The following is a 14,376-nucleotide window of genomic DNA, read 5'->3' on the forward strand; positions in this document are numbered from 1 at the left end:
GGTCCGGTCGTGGGGCCTGAACTCTGGGCCTGGGTACTGTCCCTCAGCTCTTCAGCTCAAGGCTAGTGCTCTACCACTTGAGCCACAGCACCGCTTCCGGCTTTTTTCTTTTTGCTTATGTGGTGCTGAGGAATCGAACCCAGGGCCTCAGGTATGCAAGGCAAGCACTCTACCACTGAACCACCTTCCCAGCCCTCCATGAAACTCTTATCTCCAATAAACTACTCAAAAAAAGCCAGAAGTGATGCAGTGGCTCAAGTGGTAGAGTACTACCTTGAGTAAAAGAAGATCAGGGATAGCACTCAGGCCCAGAGTTCAAGCCCTAGGTCCAGCAATACCAATCCTGTCAGATCAGAATTCCACTTGTGGCCACATTTTACCTTTATTATCATGCTAACAACCCTATCTTCAATAATAAGGTTTAGGGCTTCATTCTGTGAATTCGAGAGTACGCAATTCAATACAAAACAACTCATTGAACTTGAATTTAAAAATAGATCAGGTGCTGAATATACATTAGCCCTACCTGTATGCTTTGGAGTAACAAGTTCATTATCTTCTAGGAGCCTCAGCTCCTCTATTTGTAACAATGCTGCTCTTGATGGGATCATGGCTGGAGAACACCTTGTAACTGGAATTCTAGCCCAGAGCACCTACTCTGGGGTTTCCAGTAGGGCAAGTCTGCCCATTTGCCCTAACACATCAAATAAAGAGACAAGAAGTGAAGGGCAAGAGAAAAATGATTTATTACATGGCCTGTCCACACCATGAGAAGTGGCAAGGAAAGCACTTCAACACATCTTCACGGTATACTCATGAGTTACCCATTTACATAGACGAAAAGTTGAGGCTGGGGTGAGGTATGCATAATTCATCAGAGCAGGGCAGACAGAATGTGGCCTGCTTGACCATTATTTCACACCCCATTCTGTAAGGAGTTGCAAAGTTGTTGGCAACATTGTCACTTAAGGGGAGAAATTGGACTCTCAGGAGATGATTTTTCCTGCTCCAGGGTGCTGCCTCATCGCCCTTCCTCATGTCGAGGTAAAGCTATCCTGTGAGTTTCTGCTGTTTCTTGGGAATCATTTTGGCCCTGGACTAAAGATATTATCCATCAGTCCTGTCTTTTCTGGAATTTAAGGTAACTGTAGAAGAGAGAGACTCAAAGCAAAGTAGATACAAAATGGAGACTAGCTTTTTCTTGTTTTTATTTAATTTATGGGCCCAAGGAAGAAGTCAGTGCTATTTTTTTTTTTTTTTTTTTTGTCGGTCGTGGGGCTTGAACTCTGGGCCTGGGCGCTGTCCCTCAGCTCTTCAGCTCAAAGTGAGCGCTCTACCACTTGAGCTACAGCGCCACTTCCGATTTTCTGGTGGTTTATTGGAGATAGGAGTTTCATGGTCTCTTCTGCCCGGGCTGGCTTTGAACCGCGATCCTCAGATCTCAGCCTCCTGAGTAGCTAGGATTACAGGCGTGAGCCACCAGTGCCCGGCAGTGCTTTTTAAAAGAGTAGGTGTTGTTGCTTGCAGTTATCAGGACTTGAATTCAGGGCCTCAAACTCTCCTTTGATTTTCTTACTCCTAGCTATTGTTCTACCACTTGAGCTGTGTCTTCAGCAGCTTTTTGCTGTTTTTTGGGGGGGTCTTTTTCAAGATGGAATCTCACAGACTTTTTTACCTGGTAAACCTCCTGAATAGCTAGCATTACAGGCATATGACACTGGTGCCTGGCTAGGAAAAGCAGTTTGTAAGTATCTGTTACAACATTAATGTACCTATACAACATTAATACATTTTCACTGTTGTTCATTTTATATAATGTGATTTTAAATAAATTGTTTAATTTATGCTATATGCAAGGAATTATCATTGTCATCATCTCTACAGGAATACCTAAAAGGGAAGCTTGTTGGCAATTCCATTCCCACTACTTGCAGAAAGGGTACCAGGTGGCTCCGACACAAACAGCATGTGTGTGTGACGCAGCATGACCATCACTTCTCACAGAGGCTGCAGAACAGGCTGAGGAAGCTGTTGGTGAAATGAATGACCCCCAGGAGAAGCTGGAGGAGGCTGATGCCCAGCAGGATGGAGAAGAAGGACACATGCCAAATGACAGCCTTAGAGGGCTCCAGACAGACAGAACTCCAGAGCGAACGGTCATACAGGTAATTCCTATTCCAAAAAAAGAAGGAAGCCAGGGGTGGAAAATCAAGTAAGAAAAGCCAAACAAGCAACCCAATAGAAAGTGAGGGCTTCCAGACACCAGTGGTCCACACATGTAATCTTAGCCATTCAGGAGGCTGGGATCTAAGGATTGCTATTCAAATCCAGCTTAAGGCAGGAAAGTCCATGAGACGCTTATCTCCAATTAACTATCAAAAATCCAGAAGTGGCCCTGTGGCTCAAGTGGTAGAGTGCTAGCCTTGAACAGAAAAGCTCAGGGACAGCACTCAGGTCCTGAGTTCAGGCCCCAGGAAAGTGAAAGGGAAAGAAAGAAAGGGGGGAGGGAGGGAGGGAAGGGAAGGGAGGGAGGGAGGGAAGGAAGGGAGGGAAGGAAGGAGGAATGGAGAGAAGGAAGGAATGGAGGGAAGGAAGGAATGGAAAGAAGGAAGTAATGGAGGGAAGGAAAGAAAGAGAGAGAAAGAGAAAGAAAGAAAGGGAGGGAGGGAGGGAAGGAAGGAAGGAAGGAAGGGAAGGAAGGGAGGGAGGGAGGGAGGGAGGGAAGGAAGGAAGGAAGGGAAGGAAGGGAGGGAGGGAGGGAGGGAGGGAAGGAAGGAAGGGAGGGAAGGAAGAAAGGAATGGAGAGACGGAAGGAATGGAGGGAAGGAAGGAAGGATGGAAAGAAGGAAGTAATGGAGGGAAGGAAGGAAAGAGAGAGAAAGAAAGAAAGAAACGAAAGCTGGAAAGATGAAAGAGAGGGAAGGAAAGGAAAGGAGGGAGGGAGGGAGGGGAGGAGGGAAGAAGGGAGATTGGAGAGGCCATCCTGGCTCAGATCCCAGGATTAGGAAATTATTTTGGTCCTCAGAAGCATGAGATTCAAACATCTGTGACCAGAAGAGTTTGTAGACCATCTGTGTGCCATTTTATCTCTGAAGACTGCAAGTCCAGGTCTCCACTCACATACCTGTTATACAGGTCTTTGAAAGGGTAGCCATATTTCCAGGCTTGCGTCTGATTGAAGGACGAGACATCAAACATGCAGAAAGGACCATCTTTCAATGCTGCTCCAGAGGTGATAAAGGAAATCAAGGCTCCAAGCAAAGCCAGGACACTTGATAGCAGAGCAATGAGCATCTGCAAGGGCAAGAGGAAACAGAGCTGACACAGGCTGCGGTTAGGTGGCTTGTTGGATAATCTGGATAGGTCTAACCCTGCTTGTGACACCAGGAATTCTCCCACCCTGTCATGGAGAAGGTGGATAATTTTACTCACACCTTTTTATGTGTGTGTGTGCCAATGCTGGGGTTTGAACTCAGAGCCTGGACACTGTCCCTTAGCTTTTTTTGCTTAAGAATGGCACTCTGCCTCTTGAGCCACACCTCCACTTCTGGCTTTTTTGTTGATTAATTGGGAGTTAAGAGTCTTGAGGATTTTCCTGTCTTGGTTGATTTTGAACCTCAATCCTCAGATCTCAGACTCTTGAGTAGCTAAGATTACAGCTGTGAGCCACCAGTGCCAAGCTACCAACATATTCTTTAGATCATGACTGATAGGTAGCTGATGAGGGCTCCCTGGATAGAGCCAAGAAATTGAGACCCTGTGTATAACTACTTAATAGATATTTTTAAAAATATAAGCACTTACAGGGCTGGGAAAGTGGCTCAGTGGCAGAGTGCTTGCCTCACATGCATGAGGCCCTGGGTTTGATTCCTCAGCATCACATAAACAGAAAAAGCTGGAAATGGTGCTGTGGCTCAAGTGGTACAGTGCTAACCGTGAGCTGAAGAGCTGAGGGACAGCGTCCAGGCCCAGAGTTCAGGCCCCACAGCCGACAGAAAATAAAATAAAAAGTACTTGCTAAAAATATAAATATAAGAAGGAGGAGGAGGAGGAGGAGGAGGAGGGGAGAATCTGGTGCTTACATTCCAACAGGGGGCACTCATGCTGAAGCAGCAACATCGCCAGCCCATCATGGAGATGAGGGCAGCTGCAGTAAAAACCTGGGGAGGAGAGAAGAATGTTCAGGAGACAGTTGATTCTGGATGCTAAGATCACCCAACCAGTAAGCCACAATTCAGGAGGCCTTGACAAGTCTTCCAGTCCTTTTAAGGGTCTGTGTCCCAAGACCAGCTTGTTGAAATAGGCTTTTTTTTTTTTTTTGTCCGTGGTGGGGCTTGAACTCTGAGCCTGGACACTGTCCCTGAGCTCTTCAGCTCAAGACCAGAGCTCTACCACTTGAGCCACAGCACTACTTTCAGTTTTTTGGTGCTAATTGGAGATAAGAGTCTCTTGGACCTTCCTGCTGGGGCTGGCTTTAAACTGTGCTCCTCAGATCTCAGCCTCCTGAGTAGCTAGAATTACAGGCCTGACCCACCAGCACCAAGCATTTTTTTTTTTTAATTAAAGAATCAACTGGCTAGGGGCTGGGAAGATGGCTCAGTGGTAGAGCGCATGCCTTGCATGCCAGAGGTCCTGGGTTCGATTCCTCAGCACCACATAAGCAAAAAGAAAAAAGCTGGAAGTGGCGCTGTGGCTCAAGTGGTAGAGCGCTAGCCTTGAGCTGAAGAGCTGAGGGACAGCGCCCAGGCCCAGAGTTCAGGCCCATGACCGGACCCAAAAAAAACAAAAAAAAACGAACGAAGAATCAACTGGCTACCAGTGGCTCACACCTGTAATTCTAACTACTTAGGAGGCTGAGGCTAAGATCTGAGGATTGGGGTTCAAAACCAGCCCTGGCAGGATAGGCTATGAGATTCTTATCTCCAATAAACTATCAAAAAGAAAAAAAAAAGCCAGAAGTAGAAATGTGGCTCGAGTGGTAGAGCACTAGCCTTGAGCAAAAGAAACTCAGGAACAGCACCCAGGCCCTGAGGTCAAGCCTCAAGACCATCATCAAAAAAAAAAAAAAAAAGTGCAACACATTTACCCTAAAACCCCCTAGGTCTACCCGTGAGGGATATTTTGGGAATTCACACCCAGAGGACCCAAGACACTTACCATGAGGCCTCCTCCCCAAAGTCCAGAGCCCAGCATGGCATGCTTGCCGATGAGGCCCCTCAATAGGTAGCTCACATCCCAGCTAGGAAAGAGGAGTGCCACGTTGGCCCCGGCAGCAAACAGGGCTGCAGTCCCAAGGCTTAGCCCCAGGATGCGGGAGCAGGTCCGGGAGCATCCCATCAAGCAGGTGGACGACAGCATCTTAAACTGGTGAAAGAGTCAGGATGTAGCACAGGATGGAGGCAGCCCAGAGCACATCATGCAGTGAGGGACTGTTACCACTAGAATGAAGTCAAGAAGAGCTGAGGAGCTTCTCAAACACCATGCTCCTTGTACACCTACTCCAATGAATAAGCCTAACTACTCTATTTCCTACCACCCCCATTCTTATACTCCTGCCACCCCCATTCACACACACACACACATACACACACACACTGCATTTCATCATTTCTATTTGGCTAAAAGGAAAAGAAAAAAGAAAAGTGTGATCATGATGTCCTTTCTTGGTGCCTCTAGCCAACATTATCCTCTTTGCCAATCCAGTGAAATAAGAAAATAAAAAGAATGGCTTCTCAGCCTTTTGGCTAACATCAGTTATAGGATGTGTTCTTTTCTGCTTATATCCTCTGTTCAAGGACAAAATAGTAGATGGCTTTTGGATCAAAGAGAAGAACTAGGAGTTTCTCCATCTACTCCATGAGAATGGTGCACCCCCTTGAGGAATTTTTTTTGGGGGGGGCAGTCGGTCATGGGGCTTGAACTCCGGGCCTGGGCACTGTCCCTCAGCTCTTCAGCTCAAGGTTAGTGCTCTACCACTTGACCCACAGCGCCACTTCCAGTTTTCTGGTGGTCTATTGGAGATAAGAGGCTTACGGCCTTTCCTGCCCAGGCTGGCTTTGAACTGTGATCCTCAGATCTCAGCCTCCTGAGTAGTTAGGATTACAGGCTTTAGCCACCAGCACTCGGCAAGGAATTGTTTTTAAAGAAAGACAAGAAACGAGAAGAAGCAAAAGTTTCAGGAGTACACTCCTGTAATTCTGCAAGCTACCTGACAATCCTGAGAAGGATCTTGAGTTCAAAGCCAGTCTGCACTATATAGCAAGACTCTGTCTCAAATAAAACAAACAAAATGCATAAAGACAGGAGAGAGAAAAAGTAGCATTGCCTTTATTCACAGATAACATGATCATATATGTAGAAAATCCTAAACAGCCTGGTGCTAGTGTCACATCTATAATCCTAGCTACTCAGGAGATTAAGATTAGAGGATCACAATTCGAAGCCAGCACCAGCAGTTAAGTCCATGAAACTCTTGTATTGTATTGTACTGGTAATATACAGAGGGGTTACAGTTACATAAATAAGGTAATGAGTACATTTGTTGAAAATTGTTACTCCCTCCCTCTTTTTCTCCCACCTTCCCTCCCCTCCATGAAACTCTTGTCTTCAGTTAAGCATCAAAAAAGCTGGAAGTGGAGCTGTGGCTCAGGTAGTAAAACACTAGCCTTGAGCAAAGAAGCACAGGGACAACACCTAGGTCCTGAATTCAAGCCCAAGACCAGGAAAAAAAATCCTAAGAAGTGTGTCAAAAGCTATTAAAATATGTTTGTTTCAGTCAAGTTCATAAAAGACAAATGTTTATCTATTTCAATTTAGAAGTAATGACAAAGTTAAATAGAAATATTAAAGATATCATTTACAATAACATAAATATTCATGGATGCCTATAACAAAATAGTATACATAAGACATACAATGGAAGAAACACAGCCTCTTCAACCACTGGTGCTGGGAAAACTGGGCGGCCACATGCAGAAAACTAAAAGTGGACCCATGCACCAACATCAACTCAAAATGGATTAAAGACCTTAACATTAAACCTGAATCTCTGAAACTACTGCAGGACAGAGTAGGAGAGACACTTGAACTAATAGGCACAGGAAGGAACTTCCTGAACAGAGTCCCAGGGTCACAACAAATTGGAGAGAGACTTGACAAATGGGACTACTTTAAAATAAAAAGCCTCTGCACAGCTAAATCTATTGCAACCAAGCTAGAAAGACAACCAACTAATTGGGAAAAAATATTTACCAGTAATATATCAGACAAGGGGTTAACATCCTGTATATACAGGGAACTCAAGAAACTAATCCCTGGGCTGGGAAGGTGGCTCAGTGGTAGAGTGCTTGCCTTGCATGCCTGAGGCCCTGGGTTCGATTCCTCAGCACCACATAAGCAAAAAGAAAAAAGCCGGAAGTGGCGCTATGGTTCAAAGTGGTAGAGAGCTAGCCTTGAGCTGAAGAGCTAAGGGACAGTACCCAGGCCCAGAGTTCAGGCCCCACGACTGGGCCCAAAAAAAAAAAAAAAGAAAGAAAGAAAGAAACTAATCCCTCCCAAACCTAACAAACCAATTACTAAATGGGCAAAGGAACTAAAGAGGGACTTCTCAAATGAAGAAATAAAAATGGCAATGAAACACATGAGGAAATGTTCATCATCCCTGGTGGTGAAGGAAATGCAAATAAAGACAACCCTGAGATACCACCTTACCCCAGTCAGAATGTCCCACATCCACAGATCAGCCAACGACAAATGCTGGAGGGGATGTGGAGAAAGAGGAACCCTATTACACGGCTGGTGGGAATGTACACTTACACAACCACTTTGGAAAGCAGTATGGAAGGTCCTTAGAAAGCTAAAGATTGACCTCCCTTACGACCCAGTCATACCACTTCTAGGCATCTACCCTGAACAACAGGAACCAATATACAAGGACACGTGCACCTCCATGTTTATTGCAGCACTGTTCACAATAGCTAGGATATGGAAACAACCCAGATGCCCCACCACAGATGAATGGATCCAAAAATTGTGGTATCTATACACAATGGAATATTATGCAGCCATTAAAAATGACAAAATAATGGCATTTGCAGGGAAATGGAAGGAATCATGTTGAGCGAGGTAAGCCAAGAGCAAAGAGACAAACGGTACATGGTCTCCCAGATAAATGGATACTAAATCCAAAATGTTAGGTGATACGACAAAACTAACAGGACTTAAGAAACAAAGAACTCCCACTCATCTGGTCGAACCACTACTAAATATCCCCATGCTGCTGATCACATGTATGGTGTATAACATATGTACACCGTTATATGTTATAGACTGTGATAGACAATTTGCTCCAGGAAAGTTAGAATGAACTTGTGACTTTAAATGAGCATCATGGGCTGGGAAGATGGCTCAGTGGTAGAGCGCTTGCCTTGCATGCCTGAGGCCCTGGGTTCGATTCCTCAGCACCACATAAGCAAAAAGAAAAAAGCCGGAAGTGGCGCTGTGGCTCAAGTGGTAGAGTGCTAGCCTTGAGCTGAAGAGCTGAGGGACAGCGTCCAGGCCCAAAGTTCAGGCCCCATGACCGGACCCAAAAAAAAAAAAAAAAATGAGCATCATTATTCCACAATACTGTGAAATTTGGGAAATTATGTAATCACTTAATCACAATTAAAAAAAAAAAGAACCTTGAGGAAGGTAGGGAGGGAAGGGATGGTAGGGGGAAAACAATGGAGGGGGGTAACAATGCCCAATAGGAAGTGTACTCTTTACCTTACTCATGTAACTGTAACCCTCTGTATAGTATCTTTACAATAAAATATTAAAAAATAAATAAATAAAAAAATAGTATACATGTCTGTGTAAGGAATTGCCAAGAAAAATTAAAGAAGGCCTAGATAATTGAAAAGATATACCATTTTTCAAAAATTGAAATATGGGAGGGGGGAATGGGAAGGGATGTTAACGGGAAACAAAGGAGGAGGCAACAATGCTTGATAAGAAATGTACTCATTACCTTGCTCATGTAATTGTAACACCTCTCTACAGTATTTTCACAATTTAAATAAATAAATATATGCTGGGCTCCGGTGGATCACACCTGTAATCCTACCTATTCAGGAAGCTGAGATCTGAGGATCGCGGTTTAAAGCTAGCCCAGTCAGTAAAGTCCAAGAGACCCTTATTTCCAATTAACACCAGAATACTGGAAGTGGTGCTGTGGCGCAAGTGGTAGAGCACTTGCCTTGAGCTGAAGAGCTGAGGGACAGCGCCCAGGCCCAGAGTTCAAGCCCCACGACCGGCCAAAAAATAAATAAAAATTAAAATGCGGACAATACAAAAATAAAATACAAACAAGGCTGAAAGAACTCAAGAGGCAAAGAAAGCACGTGCCTAGAACATGCAAGGGTACAATCACAAAACATAAAAACAATTCAAAAGGAAATGAAAAAGCAAATAGAAAATATTCACAGTACATATTTTGTATCATGAATGCATGCTCACCTTACAAAGGATTTATATCTAAAATACATAAATTGTAAAAAGACAAATTTAGCTTTAAATGGGAAAATATTCTAACAAATACTTCATTTTGCATAAAAAGATATATATGTGAAAACTAAGAACATGAAAAGATGTGTAACATCATTAACATAGGGAAATATGAATTAAATCAAAAAACAGCATATGTAGGAGCATAGACTTGTAGTTCCAGTTATTCAGAAGGTTCAAATAGGAAGGTAACTTGCACCCAGGAGTGGAAGAGCAGCCTGGGCAACATAGTGAGATCCTTCTTAAAACAATAGTCTTAGGACAGGTGCTGATGGCTCATGCCTGCCCTGCTAGCTACTCAGGAGGCTAAGATCTGAGGATCATAGTTCAAAGGCAACCTGGGCAGACAAATCTGAAAGATTCCTTTCCTCAGTTAATCAGCAAGTCAGGAAATAGAAGTGTGTTTCAAGTGGTAGAGTACCAGCCTTAAGCAAAGAAGCCAAGCAAAAACGGAGGAGGCCTGAGTTCAACTCCCAGTACACATACATACACAATAGTCTTAGTAGAATAAATACGTTATATCCATGTAGCTATTACTAGCCAATAGCAGTTAATAAACTGCTAGGCACTGGTGGGTCACACCTGTAATCCTAGCTACACAGGAGGCTGAGATCTGAGGATCTTGGTTTGAAGCAAGCCTGGGCACAAAAGTCCATGCAACTCTTATCCCCAATAAACTACTTGGAAAAAGCCCAAGTGATGCTGTGACTCTAGTGTTAGACCACTAGCCTTGAGCAAAAGCAGCTCAGGAAATGGCGCCCAGGCCCTGAGCTCAAGCCTCAGGACTGGCAAAAAAAAAAAAAAAAAAAAGTATAAACTGTTGATACAGATAACAACATGAGTGAATCACAAAGCACCATCTTTTTCTTTTTGTCAGATGTGGGGCTTGAAGTCAGGGCCTAGGCACTGTCCCTGAGTCTCTGTACTCAAGCCTAGAACTCTACCACTTAAGCTACAGCTCCACTTCTGGTTTTTGAGCAGTTTATTGGAGATAAGAGTCTCACAGGGACTTTTTTTGCCCAGGCTAACTTCCAACCAAAACCCTCCATCTTAGCCTCCTGCGTAGCTAGGATTACAGGCGTGAGCCACTGACACCTGGCTCAAAGCACTATCTTAAGTGGGAAAGGTGAGAAACAAATACTACTTACAATATGATTCTATTTATGTGAAATTCTAGAGAAGGCAAAACTAGTAACAGAAAGCAAATCACTGTCAGGGCCTGAGACTGGGAGAAAGTCAAGAGGTTAATCAGCCACCAGTGGTTCACACTTGTAATCCAAGGTACTCAAGAGGCTGAGCACTGAGGATCGTAGTGCAAAGCCAGCAAGGGCAGGAAAGTCCATGAGCCGCTTATAACTAATAAACTATTCAGAAGAAGCTGAAAGTGGTGCTGTGGCTTAAGTGGTAGAGGACTAGCCTTGAACACAAAGAGGCTCAGAGACAGTACCTAGTCCCTGAGTTCAGGCCCCAGGACAGGTTAAAAAAAAAGGCAAGAGGTTTTGCAGGAGTTACACCACAGCAAAGTGGCAGAGCCAGGTTTCATTTGCATTAAAAGTTTGTGTTCTTAAGTGGTATGCCCTGTTGTTCACTGGCCATAATCTCCCTGGATCCTTTCATCTTTGCTTACCTGTTTCTGCTGACAAAAGTCCTGGTGGAATACAAGGTAGAGAAAGCCACGCTCCTCAAAGTGAGCCTTCTTTCCTCCAAGCCGGGCAAGACTCCTTGCAGCCAGACCTGCAAGCCCTTTTCAAGACTCTTTCAAGAGGGCCCGAGAAGCTATTTATAGGGAGAAATCACTCCAAATGTGGGCCCACATGCTACCACCCACAGGTCTCCATTGAAGAAGCTTCCTGTCCCCAGAGGGCCCTCTCCTTATGAGCCATCCTCTGCTCATTTTCATGTGACTTCAAGGAAAGAAACAGGGGGCAGAGCTCACTGTCTTAATGAGTCACTAGATGCTCCCATGAGAAACCCCTCACCCCTTTGTGCCAGTATTAGAGCTTGAACTCAAGGCCTGGCTCTGTCCCTGAGCTTTCTGCTCAAGCCATTGCTCTACCACTTGAGCCACAGCTCTACTTCTACCTTTGTGGTGATTAATTGGAGATCATTTTTTTGCTGCTTTTGTTTTCTTTTTGTCTTGTTGGTTCATTTATATGTCTTTGGGAGTGTAAGGGGAAGCACAGAAATGGAATGACAAAGGTGAGCAAATGCAGCGGCGGTACTCACTAGACATTCTGTTGAAAATGAATTATACAACTTGTGGGTGGGGATGGGAGGGCAAAACTGGGAGAAAGCGAAAGAAGGGGTGACATTATCCAAAAGGAACTCTGCCTGATTTATGTAACTGCAACCCCTCTCCTTTCAGCATTTTCAAATAAAAATAGTTCTTTAAAAAAAAGTCTCAAGGACTTTCCTTCCAGGGCTGGCCTTGAAACTGCAATCATCAGATCTCAGTCTCCTGAATGGCTAGGACTATAGGGGTGAGCCACCAGCTCCCCCCCGCCCCCCGCCCCCCATCTCTTTTCCCCTACACTTTTTGCTCCTACCTCCTCACAGAATCCAGGCCCTGTGGTAGAACAACTGTTCCTTCTCACTTTCTTTCTTTCTTTTTTTTTTGTCAGTCGTGGGGCCTGAACTCTGGGTCTGGGTGCCATACCTGAGCGTTTCAGCTCAAGGTTCGTACTCTACCACTTGAGCCACAGCGCCACTTCTGGCTTTTTCTGCTTATGTGGTGCTGAGGAATCGAACCCAGGGCCTCAGGCATGCAAGGCAAGCACTCTACCACTGAGCCACCTTCCCAGCCCCCTTCTCACTTTCTTTACTTTGCCTCAGTGAAGCATAATGCTGCCTGGCTTCTGGACTAACCTTCTGACTTTCATGCAAAGGCCCAGGGCAGCGTGCTCTTGTACCTATCCCAGCAAACCACTGAGTGTTTAGTGCTGCTATATGCATGGGAGACAGCTTTGACAAGTTCCTATTTAGGAGCTAATTCCATGAAGCATAATGAAAGGACAAAGGTTGGACAAATGAAGAACTGTTACTCACTAGGCACTATGCTGAAAATGAGCTATACAACGTGGGCGGGGATGGGAGGGAAAATCCAGGAGTGAGGGAAGGGGTAACACTTCAAAAAGAAATGTACTCATTAGCTGATTTGTGAAACAGTAACCCCTCCCTATATCACCTTTATAGCAACAATAAAAAAAAGAAAAGTTTTTAAAAAGAACTAATTCACACTTCCTCAGCAAAGACGTTCCTGATTTCCTCAGAGTCAGGCACATCTTTTTCTCTGTTCCCACTGGATTGTAAAATTTCCATTTCATGGAAAACAATAAAATGTACAAAAGATATTTGTAAAAGTTGATGGATTTTCCCATGAATACCCAAGGGAAGCACCACACAGACCAAGACAACAACGCGTCCAAACCCCCTCACGGCTCTATGGCGTCCTCTCCCATCATTGTGCCCAGCACCTAATGGTAACTGTTATTTTGGCTTTTATCCTTTTTGGTAAGGTTTTGATTATTCTTATATTTCATTTGTGTCTGGCTTTCTTCAATATTCTGTGAGGTTTATACACCACTTAATTCTTTTTTCATTCCTAAACATGATTTGATTATATAACTACTTTAAATTTTAATTTACTCTTGATGGGTATTTAGATGATTGATGATGATGACAATGACAATGATGATGATCATTTTTTTGTGCCAGTTCTAGGGCTTGAACTCAGAGCCAGGGTACTTCCCAAGCTTTTTGTGCTCAAGGCTAGTGCTCTACCACAGGTGGCACAGCTCCACTTCTGGCTTTTCTTTTCCGGCGGTTAATTGGAGATACAAGCTTCACAGACTTTCCTTCTCCCACCTTGCTTTAAATCACCACTCTCAGTTATCAGCCTTTTTATTTTTATTTTTTTGTTGGTCATGGGACTTGAACTCTGGGCCTGGGCACTGTCCCTGGGCTCTTCAGCTCAAGGTGAGCTCTCTACTACTTGAGCCACAGCGCCACTTACGGTTTTCTGGTGGTTAATTGGAGATAAGAGTTTCACAGACTTTTCTGCCTGGGCTGGCTTTGAACCATGATCCTCAGATCTCAGTCTCCTGAGTAGCTAGACTTACAGGCCTGAACCATCAGTGCCTGGCAGTTCTCAGCCTTTTAAGTAGCTAGGATTATGGGTGTAAGCCACTAACACCTAGCCTGTTGATGAGTTTGTGCTGGTAGTGGGACTTAAAGTTAGGGCTTCACGCTCTTAACCTTTTCTGCTCAAGGTTGGTGCTCTACCACTTGAGCCATACTTCACTTCCTTAGGTTATTATTTTTTATGCATGTTCCAGTCCTGATGCTTGGATTTATGGCCTGGGCACTGTCCCTCAGCTTTTTCACTCAAAGCTGACACTCTACCACTTGAGCCTCAGTTCCACTGCCAGCTTTTTGCTGGTTAATTGAAGAGTCTCACAGTCTTTCCTGCTAAGGCTGGCTTTGAACCTCAATCCTCAGATTTTAGCCTACCGAGAATCTAGGATTACAGAAGTGAGCTACCAGTACACAGCTTACCCATATCTTTTGAAAGAACTTTGCACTATTTTCCAGGAACTAAAAATAGTATACCTACCCCTAAAAGTAGTATTTCTGGATCTTGGGTGGATGTTTTATTTTGTCAGCTATTGCCAAATAGTTTCCTAAAGTGTTCTGCCAGCTCATGCTCCTTCAGCAGTGTATGAGTTCCAGTTTCTCCACATAACTCAGAGTTTTAGTTTTAGGATCTCTGGTAGGCATTTAGTGGTATTGTTTTGTGGTTTAATTTGCAGTTTCTTGATGAGGTAAGTGTCT

The 14,376-nt window shown here is 44.3% G+C and overlaps 1 protein-coding gene across 1 annotated transcript; it reads right to left on the reverse strand.

Moving 5' to 3' along the window:
* Nucleotides 1–1,938: 1,938 nt before the first annotated feature.
* On the reverse strand, nucleotides 1,939–11,232 carry Tm4sf19 (transmembrane 4 L six family member 19). The gene is made up of 5 exons (XM_042669904.1): nucleotides 11,174–11,232; nucleotides 5,158–5,364; nucleotides 4,083–4,160; nucleotides 3,125–3,294; nucleotides 1,939–2,172 (listed from the first exon to the last, which is right to left on the reverse strand). Exons 2-5 carry the CDS (start codon nucleotides 5,356–5,358, stop codon nucleotides 1,992–1,994), a joined length of 630 nt encoding a protein of 209 aa, XP_042525838.1. The 5' UTR covers nucleotides 5,359–5,364; nucleotides 11,174–11,232; the 3' UTR covers nucleotides 1,939–1,991.
* Nucleotides 11,233–14,376: the final 3,144 nt, after the last annotated feature.

This window comes from Dipodomys spectabilis, unplaced genomic scaffold (assembly GCF_019054845.1).
Source record: "Dipodomys spectabilis isolate Male_0828 unplaced genomic scaffold, ASM1905484v1 ptg000017l, whole genome shotgun sequence".
Classification (NCBI taxonomy): Eukaryota; Metazoa; Chordata; class Mammalia; order Rodentia; family Heteromyidae; genus Dipodomys; species Dipodomys spectabilis.

Bases quoted from the DNA above. Each gene is read 5' to 3' on its own strand.
- Tm4sf19 (XM_042669904.1), bottom strand. From the start codon at position 5,358: ATGCTGTCGTCCACCTGCTTGATGGGATGCTCCCGGACCTGCTCCCGC. The intron at 3,295-4,082 runs GTAAGCACCAGA...TTGCCCTTGCAG, and splicing joins TGAGTGCCCCCTGTTGGAAT to ATGCTCATTGCTCTGCTATC. The intron at 2,173-3,124 runs GTATGTGAGTGG...TTTTTGGAATAG, and splicing joins TTCAAAGACCTGTATAACAG to GAATTACCTGTATGACCGTT.